The 27,934-nt window shown below is 38.4% G+C and overlaps 1 protein-coding gene across 1 annotated transcript; it reads left to right on the top strand.

Moving 5' to 3' along the window:
- Positions 1 to 1,180: 1,180 nt before the first annotated feature.
- QRFPR (pyroglutamylated RFamide peptide receptor) lies at positions 1,181 to 25,131 on the top strand. The gene is given in 5 exon segments (XM_027104048.1): positions 1,181 to 1,517; positions 11,782 to 11,876; positions 13,741 to 13,802; positions 20,392 to 20,518; positions 24,320 to 25,131. Coding segments are annotated over 5 exon segments (867 nt in total). The 3' UTR covers positions 24,566 to 25,131.
- The last annotated feature ends 2,803 nt before the right edge of the window (positions 25,132 to 27,934 follow it).

Genomic DNA, 27,934 nt, shown 5'->3' with positions numbered 1-27,934 from the left:
GGTGGGATAGGGAGGGTGGGAGGGAGACGCAAGAGGGAGGGGATATGGGGATATATGTATACGTATAGCTGATTCACTTTGTTATAAAGCAGAAACTAACACAACATTGTAAAGCAATTACACTCCAATAAAGATGTTTTAAAAAAAGGTTATATACTGTAAGATTCTGTTTATACAACCTCTCAAAATATAGAGATGGAGAATAGATGAGTTATCAGCAGGGGTTAGAGGTGGGAGGACAGGCTGGGTGTGACAGTAAAGGGGTAGCTGCACTGAGGCCTTTGTGGTGATAGAAGAATTTTCTATCTTGATTTTGGTGGCGGTTACAGGAATCTACACTTGGTATAAAATGACACAGACCTACACACACACATATCACACACATAGCAAATTCCTGGTTTTGTATCGTACCATAGTTAAATAAGATGTAATCAACTGGAGAAACCAGACGAAGAGTGCACTGGACCTCTCTGTACTACCTGTGTAATTTCCTAGGCGCTGTAATTAATTTTTAATACAGAAAAATAATTAAAAATAAATCTTCTTTTGCCTTGGCTAGCTGTGGCCCACATTATTTCTTAAGAGGAGAAACCGTGAGACTGTGGAAAACCCCAATACTCAATTTTACACATAAGCGTGATCTGAGGCACGAGAAAGGGGCTCGGTGGCAGAAACTGGGGAGCCCGGGAGGAGTTTCCCTTGCGCAGAGGGTTCGGAGGCGGGGTCCCCGCTGCTGAAGCAGGGAGTGAGGGGCGCGCAGCCGAGCTCCAGACCCACCCTCCGTCGCCCCCGGAGCCGGTGCGGTGTCTTCACCGCGTGGCCAGAGGCTGGGGAGTGAGAAGCACGGGCACTGTCGCTCCGGCATTCCGGACGGCCACAGCGCCGGGCCTCAGAGAGGAGCAGAAGACTTTGAACTACGAACATTTTTGGTCAACGGGATCGTCTCCCTCGCTTTGGCTTCTCGCCTGTTGATTGTGAGTTAAAACCCTGCACTGCTTTCCTTCTCCAGAACCTCCCGAGGTGCTGGCGGGAGCCCTCTCGTGCGCCCGAGTCCAGAGCGGAGGCTGTCCCGGCCTGCAGGGGAGGGAGGCGGCCGCCGCGCGGGTCCCCCGGTAGCCCGCGCCCCGCCGCGCGGGAGTCCGAGCCCCGGGAGGTGGATGGCACGCGGGGCGCGCGCAGCATGCAGTAGCTCAACATCACCCCGGAGCAGTTCTCCCGGCTGCTGCGGGACTACAACCCGACACGGGCGCAGTTCATCGCGCTGTACGGGCTGCGGCCGCTGGTCTACACCCCGCAGCTGCCTGGGCGCGCCAAGCTGGCCTTCGTGCTCACCGGCGTGCTCATCTTCGTCCTGGCGCTCTTTGGCAACGCGCTGGTGGTCTACGTGGTGACCCTCAGCGAGGCCATGCGCACCGTCACCAACATCTTCACCTGCTCCTTGGCGCTCAGCGACCTGCCCATCTCCTTCTGCATCCTGGTCACTATGCTCGAGAACATCTTCAACAACTGGCTGGGGGGTGAGTCCGCGCGCTTTCCTTCTCCCCTAATCCCCAGCCTTCCAGGGGACCCCCTCCACAACACACACTCTACTCTTCTGACTTTCTTCCATTTTTCTCTTTACCAAATGAATCCAGTACCCTTTCTTAGAATTTCCTCACCTGCCCTCACTTGGAGATAAGTTTTTGCTCCTTTTGATTCCGTTCCAGCATTTTTCTCCGTGTCGCTTAGAGACACAAGTTAGGGAAATGCTTAGGAGAGTCTCACCGCAGTGGGGTGGGAAGTGGCACCAGTTAGTTCAGCTCCCTTTTCCATAATTACCAAGACTTTTTCCTATTTTTAAAATAAAAGTAAGATAAAATAATTCAAATAATAAAAACCCCAACATCCCCTCATTCCTCTAACCTCCAGCCTCACTCCCCAGTTGCCCGTGGGGCTTCCAGACAGGTATTTGTACTGCAAGTATATATATGGACTTAAAACTTTAAAACAAATATAATGCATTGCAGAAAAAAAAATCTAGTCCTTCTTTTTAAAAAATACATGAACAGAGTCACACTTGGAGAAGGGACACAGAAAATATATGCCCTCTTGACTGATAAAGGAAGAGAGATTAATTTCTCTTCCTTAGAATGGGAGCAGAAATGGCAGAGAACCATTTGGAGCCATCGTTGGGAGCAGTGTGTGGGGAAAAATAAGACACTGCACTTCTCCAAATGATGCAGTCTTTCCAAAGAGACATGACTAGAGAGCGTGTTTTGTAACCCATAAATAGTAGTGGGTTGTATTCTTATCAGTGCTTATGGAGTGCCTTGGGGACGAGGAAACATTGATTGTACCTGTGTTTTCATGGGTGGATGTACTCTTGTGACCATCTCAAAATTCATAGAAAGTGATTGGAAATATAGGGAGAATGTGAGAGAAATGAATCATTGTGCTCTCAAACTCTGCTATTTCCACCCCTTCCTTAGCTAATTCCTTTTATTCTCATGGCGGGTGTTTCTTTCATCCTACCATTACCAACTTGAGATCCTCAATTTAAGTCCCTGGCATTACTTTTTTTCATTAATTTGCACCGGGTTTATTGTTAGTGGATCAGGTTGCTAAAATCTTTGATTCCCATCCCATCTATGATATATATATTTCCCCCAATACACTAAACATTAGAGTACATAGTATTAGCTTGAAAGTGACACATAATGCAGAGTCGTAAACTGACTTATGGATTATTGACTTTTTTATGCACTCTGATGAAATCATTATACTTGGGCATTTTAAAGTTGCCCAGTGCAACTAACGCCACAGAGCTAATGGAAAAACTTTTGACCAGTACACATGGCTTATTTTTTGAGAAAAAGGCACAGGAGCGTTCCCTTTAATTAAAGCAACTCTGTACATGTCCCCCTTTTTTTTCTCTTCTTGGAAAAAGGTATATAGCAAAAAAAAAAATTTGTTTAAAAAAGGAAGAACTGGGGGAAAAAAGCACCCACATTTTTCTATTATTGTCAGAAACTCTTGACTTACAGATGTTACTGACAGATGGGAAGCTGACTATATGAGAATGGGATGTGATTATCTTCCACTGAAAACCTGAAGGAAATCTAACAGAAAAACAATTCTTAAGTGAGAGGCATAAGCGCCAAAATAATATACTGAGCTATTTGGTTTTGGCATGGCTTTTATACATCTTTTCAACATGCTTCAATTCTAGGTAGTGGCAATGTAGAATGTTGTCAGCAATGAAGTTCCTGATGTAAAGAGGTAAATAAGAAAGGGCTGCTTCACTGGTAACTAGAAGATATCTTATTCTGGGACAAATAGTACTTGTTCCTTTTAATTTGAAATTCTGTGGAGGGAGGAGAGGCTGCTGCTTGGCTAAAACAGTTCCTCCAGCACAAGTCATTAGGTCAAGTGGTCATAGGACCTGCTTGTGGCCCAGTTACCTTGGTAACAAAAATATTTGAGCTAGGAAATAATGATTCCTAGGAGCAAAACAGAATGTCTTCAATAAATTGTGTACTTTTCTTTCTATTTAGAGTCTAGGCCATGGGCCCACGGCATGAGCATCACCTGGAACCTTGTTAGAAATGCAGTCTCAGTCCCCATTCCAGACCTATTGAATCAGAATCTGCATTTTAACAAAATTCCCTATGTGGTCCAAATTCACAAGGAAGGTTGAGATTCATTGGTCTCTAATACACCATTGCTGTGTTCCACTTTGGGGACAGGTTATTTTGACCAATGGTAATAGGCCACCACTGAGCACTTTTCGTTAGCAAATAGACAGGCTAAATATTTCTCTCTGATTGTTATACCATAGAGGCCGTTACTACAATAACGAGGACTTTTGCCATTAGAGCTTATTTTTCCAAGTCATAATTATACCAAGGAGGGTGTGGAATTTAATACACAATCAACTTTACTTGTCTGCCTGATTTGTTAATGACCAAAATCCAGCTGAACCAAATTAAATGGGTAAAAATTTCCTCAAAGTAAATAAGCTATTATGAAGCTGTTTACTCCGGTTTCCAGAAATTACAATTTTCCTTAATAAATCTCTAGGTTATTGGGTGTTTTTTCTCCTTTCTGTAGCCTATACCTGCATTTTCAGAGTGAAATCTATGGGATGTTATTGACAAAGTACATTCTTTGCATAGACTTTGATATAATATTTTTCATTTGTTTATTTATTCATTCCTTTACTGATTCAACTATTTATTGAATGACTAATATATGCTAGTCGTTATGCTGAACTCAAATACAAGGGTGAATAGTACACAATATATGTCATGTAAAGATTTTGAGGAAAGACAGCAGTTTTCCTGGAGAATGTGAGTAGTTCTGTATGCCTGGAGTTTAGCATTCAAAGGGGAAGTGGTGAGAGATGAAGCTGGAGAGAAAAGAAGAGAAATCATGAAGAGCCTTCTAGTGCTATGTTAAGGAGTTTGAATTTTATTCTGAAGCAGATGCATCACTAATCTGAAGCAACGAATTTCAAACTAGGAGTTGCAACCTATTAATTAGTCATGAGTCATTGGGTGAGTCGGGATTAGCAATTTCTAAAAAAATGATATATATTAGAATAGAGAATTTCAGAGAGCATTTACATAGTAAAAGTTTGGTTGTGTGTGTATATATATGTATATACATATATGTATCTACACATGCAATAAGAAATATCTTTAAATTACGTGTGTGTGTGTGTGTGTGTGTGTGTAATGTAAAGGTATTTCCTATTGTGGATCATGGTTAAAACCACTAGTATAAAGGGAGTCAAGTTAGAGCAAGTATGGTTGACCATAAGCAAATTAAACCCATCAGAATTCATCAGCCATGGTTATGTTCCATTGCTACCCTGTGGCAGTACTTTGTTACAGCCAACTCTCTGAATTCGATTACTAAAGTGGTGGAATTGATGATGCAATTTTAAGGAACACAGATAATTAAAAAATTGATTTACCTGTGGTTGGTTGCTAATAAAGCAGAAGTTTTTATTCATCTTGGAATGTGTGGGTGTGGATGAGACTGTGACAAAGGCAGACTGTTTAGACAAGATTATACCAAAAGATGCAAGTCATGGCGAGTGGAAGAACAGCTATACACATGATTTTTGCCTAGGGCCACCTAGCCCTCTGACTATTTTTATTACTGCAGTAAAATCAGAGCTGTTCTTGAAAAATATATGGTGTAGTCTCTCAGAATAATATATTTTAATCCTCGAACTGTGTTAAGTGTAGAGATTACAAAATTGTAGGAGACCCACTACTCAAATAAATTTTAGAAAAATGTTATCCCGACAAGATTTGCAACGTGGTGTTCAGAAAAACAGGGTGGGAAGGAAGCAGGGAAATGTGAAAGATAAAGAGATGAGATGTAGAAAAGAAGGAAAACAGTGATAATCAGCTGTCTTCCAAGTCATAATATAGAGACAGGTAGAGAATAGAGTTATACTAATTTGGCAAGTAGAAACATAATTTAAAAGAAATAGGATTGATGCTTCCAAACCATTGAATACACTAAATACTTACTTATTTTGTAAGGCCTCTTCTCCACACTAATTATGGAAAACCTGTGGTTTAGGGACTGTTTTTCACAGTGGCTGAGAGCATAGACTCTGGAGCCATCATTTTATGGGATAAAGGAACAACCTTGGGTAAGTTGCTTTATTTCTCATCTCTTTCTACAGATGGAGGTCATAACAATACATATTTTATGGTGTTGCTGCCAAGCAGATTTTATGAGTTTATGGAGTTAATGCTGATTATAACACAGTAAATGGTAAAAAGTGTTCTAGATTGGAAGTTAGTCTTTTAACTTTGAACATTATCATCATTGTGGCTCAGTCAGGACAAAGGACACTTCTGGCAGGTATAAGGCATAAACAGGGACAAAAGAAAAGAGAGAACAGAGGAGAGCAGAGATAGACTTTCATGATGCTGCAGAGCCACAGAAGTCAATGAGAGCAGCTCAGGGGAAGAGATGAAAGATAAGCATATTTATTAGTCAGGGTTCTCCCGGGAAAGAGAACCAATAGTATGTGTGTATATGTATGATGTGCTGTGAAGAATTGGCTTGCACAATTATGGAGGCTGAGAAGTCCCACAATCTGTTGTCTGCAAACTGGAGACCCCAGAAAGCAGGTGGCAGTGGTAGTTCAAAAGCCTGAGAGTCAAAGAACCAACGTTGTAGATTCCAGTCTGAGTCTGAAGGCCTGAAAACTAGGGGCCTCAAGGGCTGGAGAAGATCAGTTTCTCAGCTCAAAGCAGTCAGGCAGAGAACAAATTCCCACCTTCCTCCACCCTTTTGTTCTATTTGGGCTCTCAACAGATTAGGTGATGCCCACCCACACTGGGAAGGGCCATCTGCTTTACTCAGTTCACCGATTCAAATACTAATGTCCTCTGGAAACACCCTTACAGACACAACCAGAAGTAATGTTTAACCAGACATCTGGTTATCAATACAAGTTGATTATCAATACAAGTTGACACATAACTTGTATTGATTATCAATACAAGTTGACACATAAAATTAGCTATCACAGAGTATTGAGTAGTGTTCCCTGTGCTATACAGTAGGTCCATGTGGGGTGATGGGATGTTAACTACATTTATTGTGGTAATCATTTTGTAATATATACTTGTATCAAGTCATATTTTATACCTTAAACTAATACAAAGTTGTATGTCAATTATATCTCAATACAACTGGAAAAAAGAAGAAAAAAATTAACTATCATAAGAAGTCATATCTAAAACACAAACTTTCTTTTACAGCTAGTCTGTTCAGGAATAGTGTTTTAGATACACAGAGAGAAAGAACAGAGAAGAAGAAAACAAAACCAAAAAATAAAAGAAGTCATAAAACATATATAGATTGGCATTCTTTTTAGCTATCATTTTTTTGAACATAATTAGGTATCCAATGGTGTGCTAGAGCTAATTTGTACCAACTCATGATAACCAACTGTGTATACATCTATTCCAGGCTCCACACTTATTGATATCCTTTTGGTAGTTTGGGATTGGCCATGGTGACCATATTTATACCAGGGAAATTAGCAAATAATTAATGATCAGAAACTTTTTTTTTAACCTGGGGAGCTGGTTGTTAACATTTATTAGCACACCACTGCTTATATCCCTTGTAATGTACAAGATAATCAATCATCAACATTCTAGGTATTACTCACCACCATTGCTTTAATGTATATTGTCATTTTCTCAACCAACTTTAATCCAGCATTTTACTTTTGTTTTTTTAAACTTTATCCTTGTATGCATTCAAACAGAATTTCTTGGAATACTGCTTTGTAATTATACATTTATTTGTGGGATATTGTTTAACTCCTGCTCTCCTTCCGTGAAGAACAGCTGGGAGTGTTTATGTTTTGTCTTGGTCTGTAGTCAGAGCCTTCAGTAGTATATGATCCATAGGTGAGCGAATGAACAAATGAATGAATGAGAAGACAGACTATAGCATGAAAAATTAGTGTGATAGACTAAGATATCCTCCTAAGCCCTCCCCAAGCCCCCACAGTTGGAAGCAATGTTAGAAAGTAGACCCTGAAGAGAAGGCTCACTCTCAAATCCATTCTCTCACCCAGTGGTTCTCAAACTTTGCTGCATATTAAAATTACCTGGGTACTTTTTAAAACCCTAAGGCCCCACTCACTCCCCACAATTCAGAATCTCTCAGAGTGAGATCTAGGTATCAATTTCTTTTAAAGATCCTCAGCTTATTACAACATGTAGCCAGGTTTGAGAACCAGTGCTATCTAGGGCTTGGAATCTGGGGTAGGTCTTGGAATTCCTGGTGTACACAATTCTGTTGTTGGGAAGGGTGTCTGAATATCCACCTAGGAGCAACTGCTGAGAATTGTAACTGATGGTTACTGCTTCCATCTTCAGATATGACTGGCCTAAAGTTTTAGTTATAGCTTGAAACAAGCAAACAAAAATTCCCATTTCACCTTCTCCATCTTGTAAAAAACGTTTGTAAATTTCTCTCTCTTTCACCTTCCATCCTACAACTCTCTCTCATTCTTGCTTTTGTGCTCTATTTTGGGAACTCAGGTTCATAGCATTGAGTTAATAATATGATATTATTATCATTCTGGACAATAACCTTCTCTTGTTCTATTATGTTTATATTCTTTTTTTCCCTTAAATCCCCATTCCCTGCTATAATTCATCTCCCCCTGAAAAGGTGGCTAAAATAATGTGTTTGATATGTACCTTTAAATTTGTTTGTATTCTTCTTACATATGTTGCATAAATATGCGTTGTTACTTTGCTCAGTGCTGTTTCCAACATCTTTCCATGTTGCTGTGTTTATCTAATGCTTTTATTTTTAACAGATAATTTATGTATTTAGAGTCCACCTTTGTATGTTATACAAGATAGGCAGATTGGTTTATTTTTCTCCATGTAGAGAGCTAGTCTTTTTTACACTTCCTATAAACAACTTATAATTTCTCCCTTGATTTGTGGTGCCATTTCAATTATAAATCCATTTCCCATCTTCTTTTCTGTCTATTTTGAAACATTGCTTAGTTGTCTAAGTCCACACCAGTGCTATAGTGTTTATTGCAAAGGCTTTTTAGCATATCTAAATATTGCATTGGGAAAGTCCCCCATTTCTTTGACCTTCTCTTTCAGAGTTGATTTAGTTATGTATGGACCTTTAGTTTTCCATAAGCATTTAAAAATAAGTTTGTCCCCCTGGAATTTTGATTGATATTGTATTCAATTTATCTGCTGTTTTGGAGATAATTGACATTTTAATGATAAGTCACTGTGCAATATTGTCATGTTAATCCTATGTGATAAGACAGAACAGTGGTCCTTCAAAGATGTCCATAACCTAATCCTTACAACCTCTGACTATGTTGCTTTACATGGCAAAAGAGATTTTGCTGATGTGACTAAGTTAAGGATCTAGAGATGGGGAGACCATCCTGTATTATCTGGCTGGACCCTATTAATCGCAAGCGTACTTACAAAGGGAGTCAGGAGTGTCAGGAGCAGAGATGGAGATGTGGCAACCGTGCCAGAAGTCAGAGTGACGCAGGGCCTTGAGCTAAGGAAGGCAGGCAGTCTCTGGAAACTGGAAAAGGCCAGGAAACAGATTCTTCTCTAGAGCCTTCAGAAGGAATGCAGCTCTGCAGGCCCATTTTAAACACCTGACTTCCAGAACTATAAGATATAAATGTGTGTTCTTTTGAACCACTAAGATTGTAGTAATTTGTTAGAGCAGCAGTAGAGAACTAATACAATCACCTCTTACACATAGAATGACTCTGTTTAGTTAGGTCTTGTTGGATGTTATTCCTTCCAGACAGAAACCTGGTGTGTTAACGTATTGGGTGGGCATGTTCTTCAGGGGAGGTTAGGATACTTCTTAGCTCTAGGAGTTGGATTTCATTAATGTAGGTCAATATTTTAAATTTCATTCTCCTTGTCGATGAGTTTTAAAATGGGCATGCAGCCCATTTTGGCCATAGAGTCTGAGGTTTTCCTCACTTTCATAAAGGGACTGAGAAAAGTGTATATTTTCCTTTCGAATCCTAAGAACAAAAGCATGCTGAGGAGGACGAAGTAATCCAAAGGAGAGAATGCCAATCCATGCTGAAATCATTCAGCTGTAGAATTTACTGCCCCATTATTGCTCTACCTCTGGAATCACTTTTATATGAAATAGTACATTTCCCTTATTGTTTCAGCCAGTTGAGCTGAATTTTCTTTTATTTGCAGTCCAAAACATCTAACTAATATATAGAACAAACAAATACAAAGAAAATAAAAATTATGTATTCCAAATCCAGAGGTAATTATGATGAGAATTTTAGTGTGTTACTAAAATTAGTAACATTTAGTAGTTAGTTTTCTCCTGAATATATTTTTAGCAAAATAGAAACCCTTTAATGTTTGAGTGTATGTGTGTGTACATGTATATATCACTTGTTTACTGCTTGTTTCAGTTAGTTTTCATTTTAAAACGTCCATTGAAAGATGATTTAATAATTTAAATTATATTGACATATATTTTATTTAGCCATCCCGCTATTTTTGGCATTAGTTTACACTAATTTGAGGTTATTTTATGTTTGGTGAGCAACTGAGTACATAAATTACATGAATATTTAAAAATTTTTATTAAGCATTTCTGGGGAAGAACACTTTATAATGCATTTTGTTGCCTGATAACCTTCACATTCAAGAATTTTTTCCTAATGGCTAACCTGACCTTCTCCATTTCTTTCCTTGTATACAAAAAAAGAAAAAAGAAAAGAAAGAAAAATCCCTCCTATATTATTTGACAGTGAGGTATTTTAAGATTTTTAGCACAATGAAACCACCTTGTTTCTGCTTTATTACCCTAATGTTTAACCTGGGCTTATTTTACTCTATTATTTGAAAGTCTAATTATTGCCATTAGTGGAAAGTAAAAAAACAATTCAGTTACTTTTCTAAACTGGTACTTGTAGCTATTAGAGTAATGAAAATAGGAAGAGAAATACCAGAAGAGACATAATTTTACTTTGGTGAACTTGTTTTCTGACACAAATATGCACCCAGAAGGTTCTTCTTGTAAAGTAGTTGAAGGAAGCACTCTGAGCAGAACTACAGTTAGTATCAGCTTGGCTCCACAAAGAAAAACCTCAGGGTCTCGCAATTTGTATGGCCCCTTGTGGAGGGCCACTCATCCTAAATCAAAATCTTTCTGAGGACAGCTCCAGCCCATGTACACAGAGAAGCCAGAAGTCTTTCACGTTGCGCCATTCTTAAATATGTAAAGGCAATCAAGGATTGTTAGGCAGTTGAAGAAAGTTTGCAGAATAAAAGGGAATACAAACAAACAGATAAATGAAACTAGCATAAATGGGTGATTTATAGATTTCTTTAGAAAAAATTCTAAGTGGTATTTTCATATCTATGGACATATTCTGAAGAATGTCTCCTCATTTGATATTTTCATAGTGGAATTCCTATTGGTTTTTAGTCTCAAACTTCTACAATAAATGTATCATTCAATACAACACTTTTTAAGATGATTTTACATAAGAAAAATGTATGTCCCAAAACTTAAGAAAACATTTTAAACCAAATGATTTATCTATAAATAAAAATTATCCAGCTATATTCCAAATACATTTGGTAGAACATCAAAATCACAAATAGATATTTTGAAAAGCATGCCTAGTGTTCACAATGGGATATGTGTACTGAATGTTGCTGACACTAAGAGAAGCATCACATCATTTTACACATTCTTTGCGACTGAACCATTCTTTGCAATTGTTACTCTTGAAAAGAAGAGTAGCTTTGCAATGAAAAAGATGTTGAAGAATTATTTAAATGCATGATGAGAAATTAGCAAGTACTAAAGTTGTTCAGGATATCAGTCTGAAAAAGTTAATCACAGTGATAACCAGAAGGTATTCAATTAAACCACTAGACATTGCTTGCTGAAAATTATCTGTGGGCTCTGCTGATACAATGATAATCATTATCTTTGAACTTGGTGGAGATATTACTGCCAGATATCTCTTATATCACCATACAAATACTTCTATAAACATACTACAGGAGAGTAAGTAAAGCTTTATTCTGTAGTGTTTCATCCTAAAGAGTCAACTACATCCCTTGAAGATTCATTCAGGAGTCCCTATCTGAGCACAAAAGTGATTAAAAAAAAAAAAACTGAAAGCTTCTGAGTTTTATAGTTTGCCTGAAATTGCACCTTTGCAACCCAACTTACTCATGATATCACTTTCCACAGCCAGTGACAATGATTACATTTCAGCCCTCCTCGCCTTTCAACTTTCTTCAAGTTTCCAGTCTGTTCCTTTCTTCATGGGTATCAGGTCATCCAAGGTAATTGTCCGTTTTTGTTGCAAATTATATTTGAAATTTTCTAACATATTTATTAATTTCTGTGTGCTGGTTGCTATGCCTTGTTGGAAAAAAATATTCATGATGCACCATGAAAATGCTGCATACAGAGCAACATGCACACAAACCATTTGATAAAAACCATTCTTGTTCTGGAAATTGGGAGCAATATTTTAAACATTTTACATACTAAATGATGACTTAACTATATTTTAGTTACACTTCAGGAATTCTGTTGGGAGTTTGACTTGACATTTTAAATAACGGGGAATAGGCTACTAGTGCATATTTTCACACAGAATGTCTCATTTTCATGAATGAGTTACTAATGGTAAGTGGGAGATGTCTTCATTTAAGAAGATATTGACTTCATAAATCAAGAGTAAGCATCTCTGAAAAGGAACATTTGAGAATAAGAAAAAGTTCTTAAAAGTGAAAATATGATTGCTGAACTTATATATAAATTATAAGAGCTAGAAGATAAAGAGAAGAAGATCTCTGTAATGTGGACCAAAAAAGACAAAGAGAATTTATAAAGCAAAAAATATGTATAAACAAAAGATAGAAACATGAGGGATACAGCCAGGAATTCCAAAATCTGATTAATAAGAGTTCCACCAAAAAAATGCACAAAACACAGAGATAAAACACAGAGATAAGAGAGTCAGAGGTCTCCAAATTCAAAAGGCACACAAAGAGCAAAAGAATAAAAAATGGTCTAGGCTTCAACTCATATCCCCATAACATTTCAGAAGTACAATTACAAAGGGATCAATAAAAGCTTCCAAATAGTAAACCAGGATACTCATAAGAGAGCAAAAATCAGTCGGACGGTATAGATGTGTTAGCACCAAAAGTGGATGCTAGAGGTCAACAAGGCAAGATCTTCAAGATTCCAAAGGAAGATAATGTTGAATTTAAAGTCAAATTATAGCCACTTTCAGATAAGCAAGAACTTAAGGAGCTTACTTTAAACTCATTAATTTGAAGAACTTACTTGAAAAAGATTCATGCAAAACAAGGGTGAAATACAAGAAATAAGAAGCCATGAAATAAAAGGAACAGTGGAGAAGGAATCCCTTCTAAATGAATTTCAAGAACATGGCTATAGAACAATCTTTAAATAAATAAATAAACACAGTCATCAAACTTAGAAGTCAGTAGTCTTCCAGAAGAAAGTCTTAAAAGAACAAATACTAGAATTGATTCCAACTTGTGTATATGTTATGTGAAAAGTTGAGATGTAATAGTAAAAATAATGATGATGATGATGATTACAGCAGCAATAAATGTAGCTAACACTCATGAATGCACTTTCACATAGTGCCAGGCTCTGTCCTAAACACATGGCATTTATGATTTCATTTAATCCTCCAAGAGTCCTATGAGACACGTATTGTTTCATCATCTACATTTTATAGATAAGAAAACCCAAGACACAGTGAAGTAAGGTAATTGTCTCTAGGTCACACTATTAACTAGTGGTTAACCCAAGATCCAAACCCAGGCAGTCTATTCCAGAGCTTATACTCTAAACTGCTATACTGTGTTGAAGAAGGTACCTGTTTCTTCTTCAAACTGGAAAAAAAAAGAAATGCAAATTAAAACTCCAGGAAAAATTAAATAAATGAAAATACTCTACAAAAGGTCATGGCCCGGATACAAAGCACATTAAAATATGGCACACTTTAGAGCAATGAGTAAATTCACAAGGATCATTACTATAAATTCAGAGAAAGAGAAATGTATTTGGAACATGTATATTGGTTTTGTAGTTCTAATGTTTAAATAGTCATAATAATGAAAATGCTGCTTATAGTTTTAATCTTTTGTAATTAAAATGTAGGCCAAGTACAGAAGACTTAACATGGCAATGGAACAGAATGCAAAGCTATCAGTCTTGATAAAGTAAATATAGAGATATAGCTGATAGAAGTTGGAAGGAAGAAGAGAGGAAGAAAAGGAGGAAGGAGGTGACATGAGGAGGTGAGGTATCATCATCTTACAAAGTGAGGGACAAGATAAACTGTTGGAAGCTGATAGACCAAGGAAAAGGGTGTTAACTATATTACTTTATGAGTCAAAGATAGAGGAAACCACGTGCAAGAATTTAGTAAACACACTTCTCAAAAGCTTTTCAAAGAAATAACTGAAGAAATTGTTATAACTATAAGAAAATTAAAAGATGTGGGGAGAAGCAGAGGTGAGAGGTAATAAAAGTGAACTAAGAGCCTATCTATCCGAGAAGAAAGTCAATATAGACCATCTAAAATCAGTAAATCAAGAATATAAAGCAACCTGTTTAGCGATGTGACGGTACCTGGCAGAAGAATTAAACACAAGTAGATGTCGGGGAGTAGGACAGCAGGTGAGAGGAGGTGGGCAGAGACCCATTCTTTTTTTATCGTAGCCCTTCTGATTTTGAACGATTTGCTCATAATTCTTTGATTAAAAAGACATTTTTAAAAGGAAGAGACAAATTAAATTTGTAACTGAAAAGCTGCCCCCCCAAAAACATCTCCTAGCCAGATGGTTTCACTGGAGAGTGCTGCCAAACACTTAAAGAAGAATTAACACTACTTTTACACAAACTCTTCCAGAAAATAGAAGAGAAGGGAACACTTCCTAAACCACTTCATGAGGCCATTTTTACTCTGACAAAGTAGACAAAGACAGTACAATAAAAAGAAAACTGCAAACCAATGTCTCTCAACTGCAAACTTAGACATAAAAATTCTCAGTGTATTAGCAGACGGAATCCAACAATGTATAAAAAGGATTATACACATGATCAATTGGGATTTATCCTAGGTATGTAAGTCTGGCTCAATATTCAGATATCAATGTAAAGGCTTCCCTGGTGGCGCAGTGGTTGAGAGTCCGCCTGCCGATGCTAGGGGACACGGGTTCGTGCCCCGGTCCGGGAAGATCCCGCATGCCATGGAGCGGCTGGGCCCGTGAGCCATGGCCACTCAGCCTGCGCGTCTGGAGCCTGTGCTCCACAATGGGAGAGGCCACAACAGTGAGAGGCCCGCGTACCGCAAAAAAAAAAAATCAATGTAATCCACCAGAGCAACAAGCTAAAGAAGAAAACTCATATCATAGCAATTGACACACAAATAACATTTGACAAAATCCAACACCCATTCATGATAAAAGTTCTCAGCAAGTTAGTAATAGAGAGAAACTTTCTCAGCTTTATAAAGAGCATGTACAAAAACCTACAGCTAACATCATATTTAATGGTGAAAGACAATGCTTTTTTTCTCAAATTGGGAACAGAGCATGGATGTCTGCTCTCACCACTCTTATGTAGCATAGTGCTTGAAGTTCAAGCCACTGCAAGGAGGCAAAGAAAAGAAATAAAAGATATAAAGTTTGGAAAGGAAAAATAAAACTACCTCTATTTGCAGAAGACATTATTTTCTACATAGAAAATCCCAAGAATCTACAAAATCTCCTAGAATAAGTGAATTCAGCAAAGTCAAAGTATATAAGGTCAACACACAAAACTCAGTGGTATTTTTATATTAACAAGTAACGTGCAGAAAATGAAATGAAAAATACCATACTACTTATAATTACTCCAAAGAAAGTGAAATACTTAGGTATACAGCAAACAAAACATAGTTTTCAGTTCTGTGTGCTGAAAATTACAAAATGCAGATGAAGAAAATCAAAGAATACATAAAGAAATGGTGAGACATACTGTGTTAATGGATTGGAAGTCTCAATATATTAAAGATGTCTGTTCTCCCAAAATTGATCAATAGGTTTAATGTAATTCCTATCAAAATCCCAGCAAGGATTTTTGAAGACATAGACAAGCTTATTCAAAACTTTTTAATAGGCACAGGGCCTAAAATAGCTAAAATAATCTTGACAAAGAAGAAGTGGGAGGAATTCCTCTGCCTGATATCAAAACTTCTATGTAGATAAAGTAATCAAAACAGTGTGGTATTGCCAGAGGGATAAACACAGATGAATGAAGCAGAATAGAGAATTTAGAAATAGATCTGCACAATATGCTCAAAGGATTTTTGACAAAGGTGTGATTCAATGGAGGAAGGATTGCCTGTTCCACAAATAGTGCTGGAGCAATTGACATTTATAGGTGAAAATAAGCAAACAAAACAAACAAAAACTTAAATCTCACCCTTTATACAAAAATTTATTCAAACTGGATTGTAGACTTAAAAGTAAATGTAAAGCTATGCAACTTTGGGGAAAAAGCATAGAAAATTATCAGGGCTGAGCACAGAATTCTTAGAGTCCTTAACTGACACCAAAAGCTCAATGCATAAAAGGAAAAATTGATAATTTGGACCTCATCAAAATTAAACACTTGCTCTGTTAAAGCCCATGTAGAGAGATGAAAAGACCAGCTACGGACAGGGAGAAAATATGTACAAAGTATATATCTGACAAAAAACTAGTATCAATAGAATATATAAACTCTCAAAACTCAGCAGCGCAAAGACAAACAGTCCAATTAGAAAATGGACAAATCACATGAAGAGAAATTTCATCAAAGAGGATATACAGATGGGAAACGAATACATGAAAAGATGTTCAGCATTGTTAGAAATCAGGAAAATGAAAACTGAAACCATGATATCAATACACGTCTATCAGAATGGCTAAAAGAAAATATAGTGACAACACAATGTTGGCAAGGATGTGGAGAAACTGGATCACTTATACATTGCCAGCAGGAATATCAAATGACACAGCCGTTCTGGAAAATAATGTCGCAATTTCTTATAAAACTAAATATGCAATTACCATGCAGCCAGGGGATTCCATTCTTGCGTATTTATCCCAGAAAAATTAAAAGTTTTGTTCACACCCAAACCTATATGTGAATATTCATAACTGCTTTTTCGGTAATAGTCAAAAACTGGAATACCCCAGATGGTCTTCAGTGGATGAATGATTAACCAAACTGTGGTACATATATTCTGTGGAGTATTAGTCAGCAATACAAAGGAACAAACTTGATAAATGCAACAACTTGGATGCATGTCCAGGGGACTCTGCTAAAAGAAAAGAGCCAGGCTGTAGGCGCACGGGCTTCAGTAGTTGTGGCACATGGGCTCAGTAGTTGTGGAGCATGGGCTTAGTTGCTCCATGGCATGTGGGATCTTCCCAGATCAGGGATGGAGTCCGTGTCCCCTGCAATGGCAGGCAGATTCTTAACCACTGCACCACCAGGGAAGCCACTGTAATGAGAAGCCTGCGCACCACATGAAGAGTAGCCCCTGCTCGCCGCAACTAGAGAAAGCCCGCACCCAGCAATGAAGACCCAATGCAGCCAAAAATAAATTAATTAATTAATTTAAAAAAAAGAAAAGAGCCTATCCCAAAAGATTATTTAGTATATTGCTCAATTTATATGCCATTTTTGAAATGAGAAAATTTTAGAAATGGAAAACAGACTAGTGGTTGCCAGTAAGGTTAGGGGCAGGGAGGGGCAGAGGTGGGAGGGGCATATGAGTGTGGTTATAAAAGGGCAACAGGAGGGGCTTTTGTGGTGTTGGAAGTGTTCAGTATCTTGGCTGTGATGGCAGGTACTTGAACCTATTAATAAAATCTATAGAACACACGCACACTGAGATGAGTACAGGTAAAGTTGGAAAACCTGAATAAAATCAGTGGATTGTATTAACGTCAATATCTTGGTTGTGATAGTTTACTGTAGTTTTACAAAATGTTACCATTGGGGGAAACTGGGCAAAGTATACAAGGGATCTTTCTGTATTATTTCTTACAACTGCATGTGAATCTATAATTATCTCATAAAATTTTCAATTGATAAAGAGAAAGAAAAAATGAGAGGTCAGGAGGGTATAGCCTTCATGAATGGGATTTGTCTTCTTGTAAAAGAGATGCCACAGAGCTCTCTCTCGCCCTTTCTGCCAAGTGAGAATACAGTGAGAAGTCTGCAACCCGGAAGAGGGTCCTCACCAAACCATGCTGGCACTCTGATCTCGGGCTTCCAACTCCCAGAACCGTGAGAAATAAATCTCTGTTGTTTATAAGTCACCCCATCCACGGCACATTGTTATAGCAGCCCAAATGGACATGCCTCCTCTCAGAGCCAGCTGGGCAGCTTCCATCTCCTTCCCTAAGTCTAACAAGAATTCTGGAGAAAAATGGCTCATCTTCTTTGCTGTCAGTTTCCTCTTGCAGTCTCTCTATTGAGTCTTCTTCTTGGCACTTGGAAACTGTAAGAATCTTCTCCCTGTCCCTCCACTCTGCAGGAGTTAAGGTTCCTTCTGGCAATGAGCTAAGCCAACTGGACTCAATTCCTCCAGAATTTCTACTAAAGATTGGAAAAATGATTGGATATGAGATAATACAATAAAATAATGATTGGACTAGAAGAGAATAGATGTGTATAGCGATAAGGAGAGAGAGAGAGGGACAGAGACAGAGACATTGATTTGTGAGCCGTAGTACTATCTTGAATCATTGATTCATAATTACTTTCTATAGGTGGTGTCAGTTCATGTGTATCTTTATCATAAACCTCAATTTCGGATTGAGTCTCAGTTTCTTGAAACCCATGGCAGTACAGTGTTTTCTTTTCTTTGTTTTAATTTTTATTGGAATATAGTTGATTTACAATGTTGTGTTAGTTTCTGCTGTACAGCAAAGTGAATCAGTTATACATATACATATATCCACTATTTTTAGATTCTTTTCCCATATAGGTCATTACAGAGTACTGAGTAGAGTTCCCTGTGCTATACAGTAGGTCCTTATTAGTTATCTATTTTATATATAGTAGCGTGTATACGTCAGTACCAATCTCCCAATTTATCTGTCCCCCCACCTTTCCCTGTGGTAACCATAAGTTTGTTTTCTACATCTGTGACTCTATTTCTGTTAAATAAGTCCATTTGTACCATTTTTTTAGATTCTGTGTATAAACGATATCATATATTTGTCTTTCTCTGTCTGACTTACTTCACTCAGTATGACAATCTCTAGGTCCATCCATGTTGCCACAAATGGCATTATTTTGTTCTTTTATATGGCTGAGTAATATTCCAGTGTATATATCTCTCCCCCTCTTACCCCGTGGTTACCATAAGTTTGTTTTCTACATCTGTAACTCTATTTCTGTTTTGTAGATAAGTTCATTTGTACCCTTTTTTTTAGATACCACATATAAGTGATATACGATATTTGTCTTCCTCTGACTTACTTCACTCAGTATGACAATCTCTAGGTCCATCCATGCTGCTGCAAATGGCATTATTTTGTTCTTTTTATTTCTATTTTATTTATTTATTTTTTGCAGTACACGGGCCTCTCACTGTTGTGGCCTCTCCTGCTGCGGAGCACAGGCTCCGGACGCGCAGGCTCAGCGGCCATGGCTCACGGGCCCAGCCGCTCCGCGGCATGTGGGATCCTCCTGGACCAGGGCATGAACCCGTGTCCCCTGCATCGGCAGGCGGACTCTCAACCACTGCGCCACCAGGGAAGCCCTGTTCTTTTTTAATACAGTGTTTTCTTAATGCTTCCACTCAAAATAGAAAGAACAAGCAGTGCTTGAGCTGGGAAATTTTCTTCAAAATCCATGTTGGGGCTCTTGGTTCTGGCCTTTCCCTAATCCATTGAGATTCTCTTTTGTTCCTTGCTCAGGGATGCATCATTAAAGTAATCCTCTCAACAAACTCATGGAAGACAGGAAATCTGGAAAGAGCACCCTGGTTTCTGATGTTACAAGTGTTTGTTTTGTAAACAATAAAATAATGCTCCCATAATTATGCTTAAGATAAATGTGCTTTCAATTTTAAGAGGCTGTAGAAGGTTCTCAATACCATGCTTAAGTTATTCATCCATTCAACAAAGAAGCAGTAGGTGCTTGATCCACAGCTACTGAGGGCCAGGAATTTCCCTGGGAATTTTATCTGGGGAAACAAACACAAAAAAATAAATGGCATTGTCCTTGCTCAGAGGAAGTTGAGAAGAAACCAATAAGGGCAACAAAGGTGCTGCTCTGGAGGGCACATGGAGACAACAGTGGTCAGTTCTATCTGAAAATGGTGGTGGCCTTCAAAGGTTTCCAAAAGAAGACGACTTTTGAGTCAAGTCCTAGAAAATGGGTCCACAGTTCGATAGTGGGGATAGGGTGCCAATCCAGGGTGACAGCATCCAGGCGTGGAGCAGCACAATGTATTCTGGGAAATGGGAACTGAAAGCAACTCTGTAAATTCCTCAGCAGAGGATTCGGGCATGAAGAACACGGACAGAAATGTTAAAGACAGACAGGCAAGTGAGAGTGCAGAGAACCTCGGGGACCATTTTAAGGCACTTGGGCTTTATCTTTTAGGCACGTTTTAACATTTAAAACGTATTTCAGGAAGACTATTCCAGCAGCAATTTTGAGGGTAGTGAAGGAGTGGAGGTGAGAATGTATGAGGAAACCATTGCACTGCTCCAGGGCACAGGTGATGGGGTGAACATAAGGAGTCTTTATGGTTAGAGAATTAAGCACAGATGTATTTGGCTTTGCCGAGTTATATTCTGATGATTTTAACGTTTTTGCACGTATGGTCTGGCTGGTGGCAGTCATCATAGGCTCCCCCAGGTGGCATGTGCAACGACTTGAGGTAGATTCGGGGCTGGGATTGGTAATCACACTATTGAAACGTCTTCCCTCCCCTCTTAATTATAATCATTTTCCTTCCTGCAAGAGTGTTACAGCAAATTTGTATGATCTCAGTTATTTCACTGGAGGTTTCTCAAGTGGAATAAAATAATTTGCTTTAAGATTTTTTCCTCTGCTTTATCCAGATCTTACATCGTTAAGACTTTAATGTTTAAAATAAAATGTACCAGGGACACATTCTACATTTTCCTGCCAGCGGAACATGCCTTTCCTAGTGTTCTTCAGTGTCTTGTTATGTTTTAAGAGTTCAGTGCTCGCTCTAGACTTTTCTTTTATTTTTAAGACACATGAAAAATTTGTAACCTCTTATCTACTTATTGGTTGATTCTCCTTCGTAAGCCGTTTCTCACCTGCCTGCCTATTCATTGACAAATTGAAATCTGAACTGGAACATGTAAAAGGATGTTCCAACCTCTCTGCTTCCCCAACATCTTTGTCAGATGGGCCCAGGCTTCTGGTGATTCACAGTGAAGGAAGCACCGCGCCATTTCTGGTGACCCGGTCTCTCCATTGGGGTGTACTTGAATGCGTCCTGCCTGGAAGATCTAGCATGGACAGTAGTCATTAAGGACACTAGGGGGTTGCTCACATACCCTCTAGATAATTTTTGAAACTATGTGTCTTTTGTACCTTTTAAATTGACATAAGCAAATGTGAAACTTTACTGGGCACTCAGTATCCACTGGCAAGGGCATCAAATGAGCCCTCAGGCAAGGGTACATTTAAAAAGCGGCTTGACATTTGATGCAACTGGTATATTGAATGAGCTGGACTCCACAGGTAAGAGCAGAAGGCAGTTTTATTCTATCCCTTGCCACCTACAAAAATGCAGTCTTTCCAGTCCTCTGATGAAATGTGGTGGATGAAGCCTTGAGTGGGCCCTGTAACTCTTGTGGTCATTCAGAGAATAAAATTCCTCTGGTCACTTTCAGTCATAAGAACAGTGACTGGTCACTGAATAGAGTTAGTTCCCTTATCAAAATGTCTAGTCCAGTGTCACAATCCCATAAGTCCATACCCTCAATCAATTTAAAACGTCTCCCTTCCCCCAGTTTGAGCCATCTTTAGGCCTAGAATCCTACAGTATGCAGAGGGGATACTATCCCCTTATTCTGCATATGACCGTTTCCCACAACTGATTCTTTACTTCATGGGTTTCTCACAAATAACAACCCTGAGGCTTCCAACGGCTACTCCCTTTAGCCAGCTGCTAGTGAAGACCTTTCAGCTTCCACACACAACTGGACGTGACCAGCTCCTTTCTCTGAGGCTGCCCTTATCTCCAGCAGGAAACCCACACCAATGAAGCCCTTTTATAAATGACTCAACCCAGTTCCCACGTGGGGTCCATTTCTGACCCATAGAACACAAAGAGATGTGTCCATTTTTAAAATAAAATTATGTTATCATATATATAAATAATTTTATATATAAATATATAAAATTTATATATTTTAAATATATAAATCATTTCATTTGTAGAAAATGCATAAAATCTAATTGGCAAAGCCAGTCCTCTCTGTCACAGATCAGCCAAATCAGATTTGCTTTCTGTCAAGAAAAAGTATGATTTCATTTTGCAAATCAAATAAACGTATTAACATGCTTTCCCACGGCCGCCTTCTCATTCCTAAGCCCTATTAGCGAGAGTGCGAGCATACAAAAGGCCTTAATCCCTCAGCTGGATGAAATGAAGCACCACTAACTTCACCATTTCCACTAATGTTCTCTTTGCTTTGCTCTCACTGGCTCTCTCTCCGGAGTAATGTATTTGACAACTTTCAGGGAATGGAAGCAATGAGGTGGTTAGGTTAAAGTTGCCCCATTACTTCTGCCCCTTCACTGTACAGAAAATGGGAATTCACAACATGTCATCACCTGTCAAAACACCTTTTTTCCAATGCCAAGTTTTCCTCTGAATAGAAATACAGGGAGAAGCACAAAGCCCCGTCATGGATTTATGGTGCCTCGATCAAGGTGGCTTCACTGACATCAAATGGTTTGAACCACGTCTTGCTTTGGTGGGCCCATAGTGAGATTGGGGTTGGGTGAGAGATATGACTTGTGAAAATTGAAGGAAGGGTGATTATGAAAGAGGAACTGAGGATGTACACTCAGCATGACACTTCAACCCCAGGCCTTCTCTTTGGCAGTGGAGTTTTAGAGAAGTATGTGTTTGGAAATAGAAGATCTGAGATTGGTTCCCATGAAACCACCTGAGCGTGCCCTCAGAAGGTCTTTGCTTGTCCCCAGGGGAACGTGCACCTGTTCAGAGACTGTCAGTCTCGCCTGGTGCTTTAGAATGTGTCAGTACGTGGCCCCCATGGTTGTTGGCCCGGTGGGCTCTGCCTACATGGAGTCAGAATGAGTTTCACCATAATATCCTCTTCTCAGAGAGCGTGGATCTTGAAATTATTGTTCAGTAAGTGTTTTCATTCTTAGTTGTATTTGAAAAATAACACCTAGATCAGAACTTGAATTTTCATACTTTTGATAACTATACCAGAAAGCTTGTTTCCCCCATTCAATTGACTTTGAAGATTGGTGAAAATCCTCTGGGAATGGAGGCAGAAATATGTCTTAAGACCTAAGTATTCTTCACCTGGAAAGCTCCAGAGTGACTCAAACTACAACAGTTTCCATAAATTCTCTAACTTTAATTCCTATTATCCAGATATGTGACTTTTGAATATGCTTTAAATGTTTGGTTTGTCCCTTATTAGCATTTTCTATTACTATTAATATTTTTTAAACACCTTTATTGGAGTATAATTGCTTTACAATGCTGTGTTAGTTTCTGTATTAATACTGTTATTATTAATTTTTTGAACCCATGAGATCAGTCTGTTAGAAATAGTATTAAAAATTAGAAATTGCCTTTCTGTAAAATATATAGCTCAAAGGCTTATAATTTGGTCTGAATATTCATACATTGGCAATAGTTTGAATCCCAGTTTCTCATTCATCTCAGAATCTACAAGCTACCACTTGCCTCTCTGAAATCTTTGCAAGCAACCTGATCATTGCAATCTGAAATAGCAGGAACAAAATACAGACTTGCAGTACGAATTCAATTGGAAGAAGCCTGATGCCATGTCAGAATTGGTCTCTTCAACAACTGAGGGAGCAAAATAATGTAACAGTAAATTAGCTGGCATGCTGGTACAAAGTATTCTTTTCATACATACTTTGGTCATTGTAGTGTTCTTTCTTTCACCCAACTAAAAACTTAACGACTATCGTGTAAAAAGATGAGAAAGATAAAAAAAAGTGAACAGGCTATGGACCTCAATTCCATTTAAAATAAAAAAGAAAATATGAAACTCTTAAGAATTTAAGCAGTGGAGTGGAAAAACCCCACACCTCCCAACAAAAGAACAATCAAAATTGTATCTCACTTGAAATATGTACCCACGGTAAATATGTAAGGATCTGAAAAATGCTGCATTACAGTAGTATTTTGCTGCTTTTTGTTCTTTTTTTTGTGTGTGTGTGGTACGCGGGCCTCTCACTGTTGTGGCCTCTCCCGTTGTGGAGCACAGGATCCGGACGTGCAGGCTCAGCGGCCATGGCTCACGGGCCCAGCCGCTCCGCTGCATGTGGGACCCTCATGGAAAGCATGAACCCGTGTCCCCTGCATCGGCAGGCGGACTCTCAACCACTGCGCCACCAGGGAAGCCCTGCTTTGTGTTCTTTTGATGCTGCCTCTGGCTCTTCTAACTGAATTGTGTTTATTTTAAAGATTAAGTATAACTTCTTATATGAAAAAGAACACATCTGCTGCTTGGAAGAGTGGACCAGCCCTGGGCACCAGAAAATCTATACTACCTTCATCCTTGTCATCCTCTCCCTCCTGCCTCTTATGGTGATGCTTATCCTGTACAGTAAGATCGTCTATGAACTTTGGATAAAGAAAAGAGTGGGGGATGGCTCAGTGCTTCAAACTATTCATGGAAAAGAAATGTCAAAAATTGCCAGGTCTGTTTAATGGAATATTCACCTCTGTTTAAAATATTTTTAGTTTGATATATATACACAAATATGCATAAAATAGATAACTAATAAGAACCTGCTGTATCAAAAATATATATATATATTTTAATTAGTTGTGCTGGAAGAGACCATTGCCAGAGATCTCAGAATTCCTGGGTAATTTGGTCAAAGTGTCATTTGTAATTCACGTTTAGCACATGGACTGATTTTAAACTTTTGAGATTTTACATATGGCAGGAAGAAAGGGTGATTACCAGCTCCCAAATCAAAGAGGAAGTCACTGTTATAAATAGTTACTCGGAATTTTAAAAATCGTTATATTTTCTTCTGCATGTCAATATGACGCAGTAGGAATGGCTGTGGCACCCTCCTCTCTCTGCCACTCCTCACCAGCCACGTGATGTGGATAAGTCTCCTTACTCCCAAGGCCCCTGCTTTCCTCATGTGTACCAGGAAGCATGATAATATCCATCCTTGCTTCCTCCCACCCAAGGATGATGCTAAAAAATGTGAGATGAGGGGCTTCCCTAGTGGCGCAGTGGTTGAGAGTCCACCTGCCGATGCAGGGGACGCGGGGTCGTGCCCCGGTCTGGGAGGATCCCACATGCCGCGGAGCGGCTGGGCCCGTGAGCCATGGCCGCTGGGCCTGCACGTCCGGAGCCTGTGCTCCGCAACAGGAGAGGCCACAACAGTGAGAGGCTCACGTACCGCAAAAAAAAAAAAAAAAAAAAAAAAAGTGAGATGATATATATGAAAATCCTTTGGAAATGAGAGTATGTTATTTATTTAAAATTATTATTATTGATTTATTTTTACCTAAAAGCTTTACTTTCTGATCATATTGATTAATAGAAATTTAAAAACACAATTTACTGCTATGATACTCATGGGCCGTATGGTTTATTTTATAATCTACACTGAATGGCCATTAAAAACAAAATCTTAGGGTCTTCCCTGGTGGCACAGTGGTTAAGAATCCGCCTGCCAGTGCAGGGGACGCGGGTTCGAGGTCTGGTCCGGGAAGGTCCCACATGCTGCGGAGCAGCTAGGCCCGTGCGCCACAACTACTGAGCCTGTGCTCTAGAGCCCACAAGCCACAACTACTGAAGCCAGTGCGCCTAGAGCCCGTGCTCCACAAGAGAAGCCACTGCAATGAAAAGCCTGAGCACCTCAACGAAGAGTAGCCCGGCTCACAGTAACTAGAGAAAGACCGCGCGCAGCAACAAAGAGCCAACACAGCCAAAAATAAATAAATTAAATAAATAAATTTTTTTAAAAAACACCAAAATCTTAGCAGTCTAGTGGTTTGATGAAATTATCATTTCTACAAGTGTACAGCGACCTCTAGTGTTTATATAAAGAACTCCTCCCTCTCGACGTACAGGGTGCTGGACTGTTCAGCACCTTGGGACGTACTGCAGATTTAGCTCTCTCACTTCCTCAGAAGAAAGGACTACTGTGCTGAGTTAATAAATAATGAATATGACTCGTTGTAAACTTGAAAGTGTGTAAATCTCTTGCAGACATTAATCTCCTTTACTCCGTTTCAGTAAGGAAAAACTACTTTTCTTAATGCTTAGCAAAAAGTTTTGCCTTTGCTTTTAAAGGAGACCTGGATTTTTTTTTTTATTGCAATGTATTTCACATACCATAAAATTTACCACTTAAAAGTATGAAATTTAGTAGTTTCCAATATATTCACAAAGTTATGCAATTATTGCCACAAACTAATTTCAGAATATTTTCATGGCCCTGAGTTAAAAATACTGTACTTATTAGCAGTCATTCTCCACTGTGACCTTCTTCCAGCCTCTGGAAACCTCTAATCTATATTCTGTCTCTATAGGTTTGCCTTTTCTGGACATTTCATAAAAATGAAGCCATACAATATGTGGCCTTTGTGTCTGGTTTCTTTCACATAGTATAATGTTTATAAGTATCATCATGTTGTCACATGTTAGTTCATCCCTTTTTATGGATAAACAATATTCCATTGACTGGATATACCACATCTTGTTTTTCAATTCATCTGTTGATAGACATTCGGGTTTTCTTCTATTATGAATGATGCTGCTATGAACATCCCTATATAAGTTTCTGTTTGAACATATATTTTCAATTCTCTTGGATATATATACATAGGATGGAATTGCTGGGTCATAAAGTAACTTTACATTTAACTTTTTGAAGAACTGCCAAACTATTGATATTTTCTACAGTAACTGAACCATTTTACACTCCCACCAACAATGTTCAAGAGTTGTAATTTCTCTATAATTTCACCAGCACATGTTACTTTCTAATTTGTTTTAATGATAAACACCCTAGTGAGTATGAAGTGGTATTTCCTTGTACTTTTGATTTGCATTTCACTGATGACTAATGATATTGTGCATCTTTTCATATGCTTTTTGTCAACTTGTATATCTCCTTTAGAGAAACGTCTATTCAAATCTTTTGTCCATATTTTACTTAGATTATTTATCTTCTTATTTTTGAGCTGAAGTAATTCATTACATATTCTGGATATAGCTCCTTAACAGATTTATGATTTACAAATCTTCAACTCATTTTGAGGTTATCTTTTCTCTTTCTTGATACAGTCCTTTGATAGACAAAAGTCTTTTTTCATTTGATGAAGTCAAATTTATCTGTATTTTCTTGGGTTACTTTGTGTTTTATGTGATAATATTAAAAAAAAAAATCACCTAATCCAATGTAACAGAATTACATCTAAGTTTTCTTCCAAGAGTTTTAGAGTTTTAGCTCCTACATTTAGATCTTCAATCCATTTTGAGGTATGAGTCCAAATTCCTTCATTTGCATATGGATTGCACATGAAGAAATTGTGCAAGGAATTGTGCAAGGAATTGCACAGTTGTCTCAGTGCCTTTTATTGAAAAGATGATTCTTCCCCCCATTGAATGGATTAAGCACATTGACCAATAATCAACTGACCAGGATGTTTAGATTTATTTCTTGACCCACAATTTTCTTCCATTGATATATGTGTTAATTTTAATGCCCATACCACACTATCTTGATTAATGTAGCTTTGTAATATGTTTTGATATCTGAAAGCATGAACACTCCTACTTTGTTCTTTCTTTTCAAGATTATTTTGGCTATTCTGGGTCCCTTACATTTCCATATAAATTTTAGATTGTTTGTCAATGTCTGTAAAAAATGTAATTGGAATTTTGATGAAGATTGCATTGAATATGTACATCAACTTGGGTAGTATTGCCATCTTAACAATAGTCTTTCAGGTTCATGAGCGCAGGATGCCTTTCTATTTATTTAATATCTTTCTTAATTTATTTCGTTTTATAGTTTTCAGTGTACTATTCTTGTACTTTTTTAA

This window comes from Aethalodelphis obliquidens, unplaced genomic scaffold, assembly GCF_003676395.1.
Source record: "Aethalodelphis obliquidens isolate GAN/ISIS:26980383/991018 unplaced genomic scaffold, ASM367639v1 scaffold6, whole genome shotgun sequence".
Taxonomy (NCBI): Eukaryota; Metazoa; Chordata; class Mammalia; order Artiodactyla; family Delphinidae; genus Aethalodelphis; species Aethalodelphis obliquidens.
This window is presented reverse-complemented; position numbering and strand designations above follow the sequence as displayed.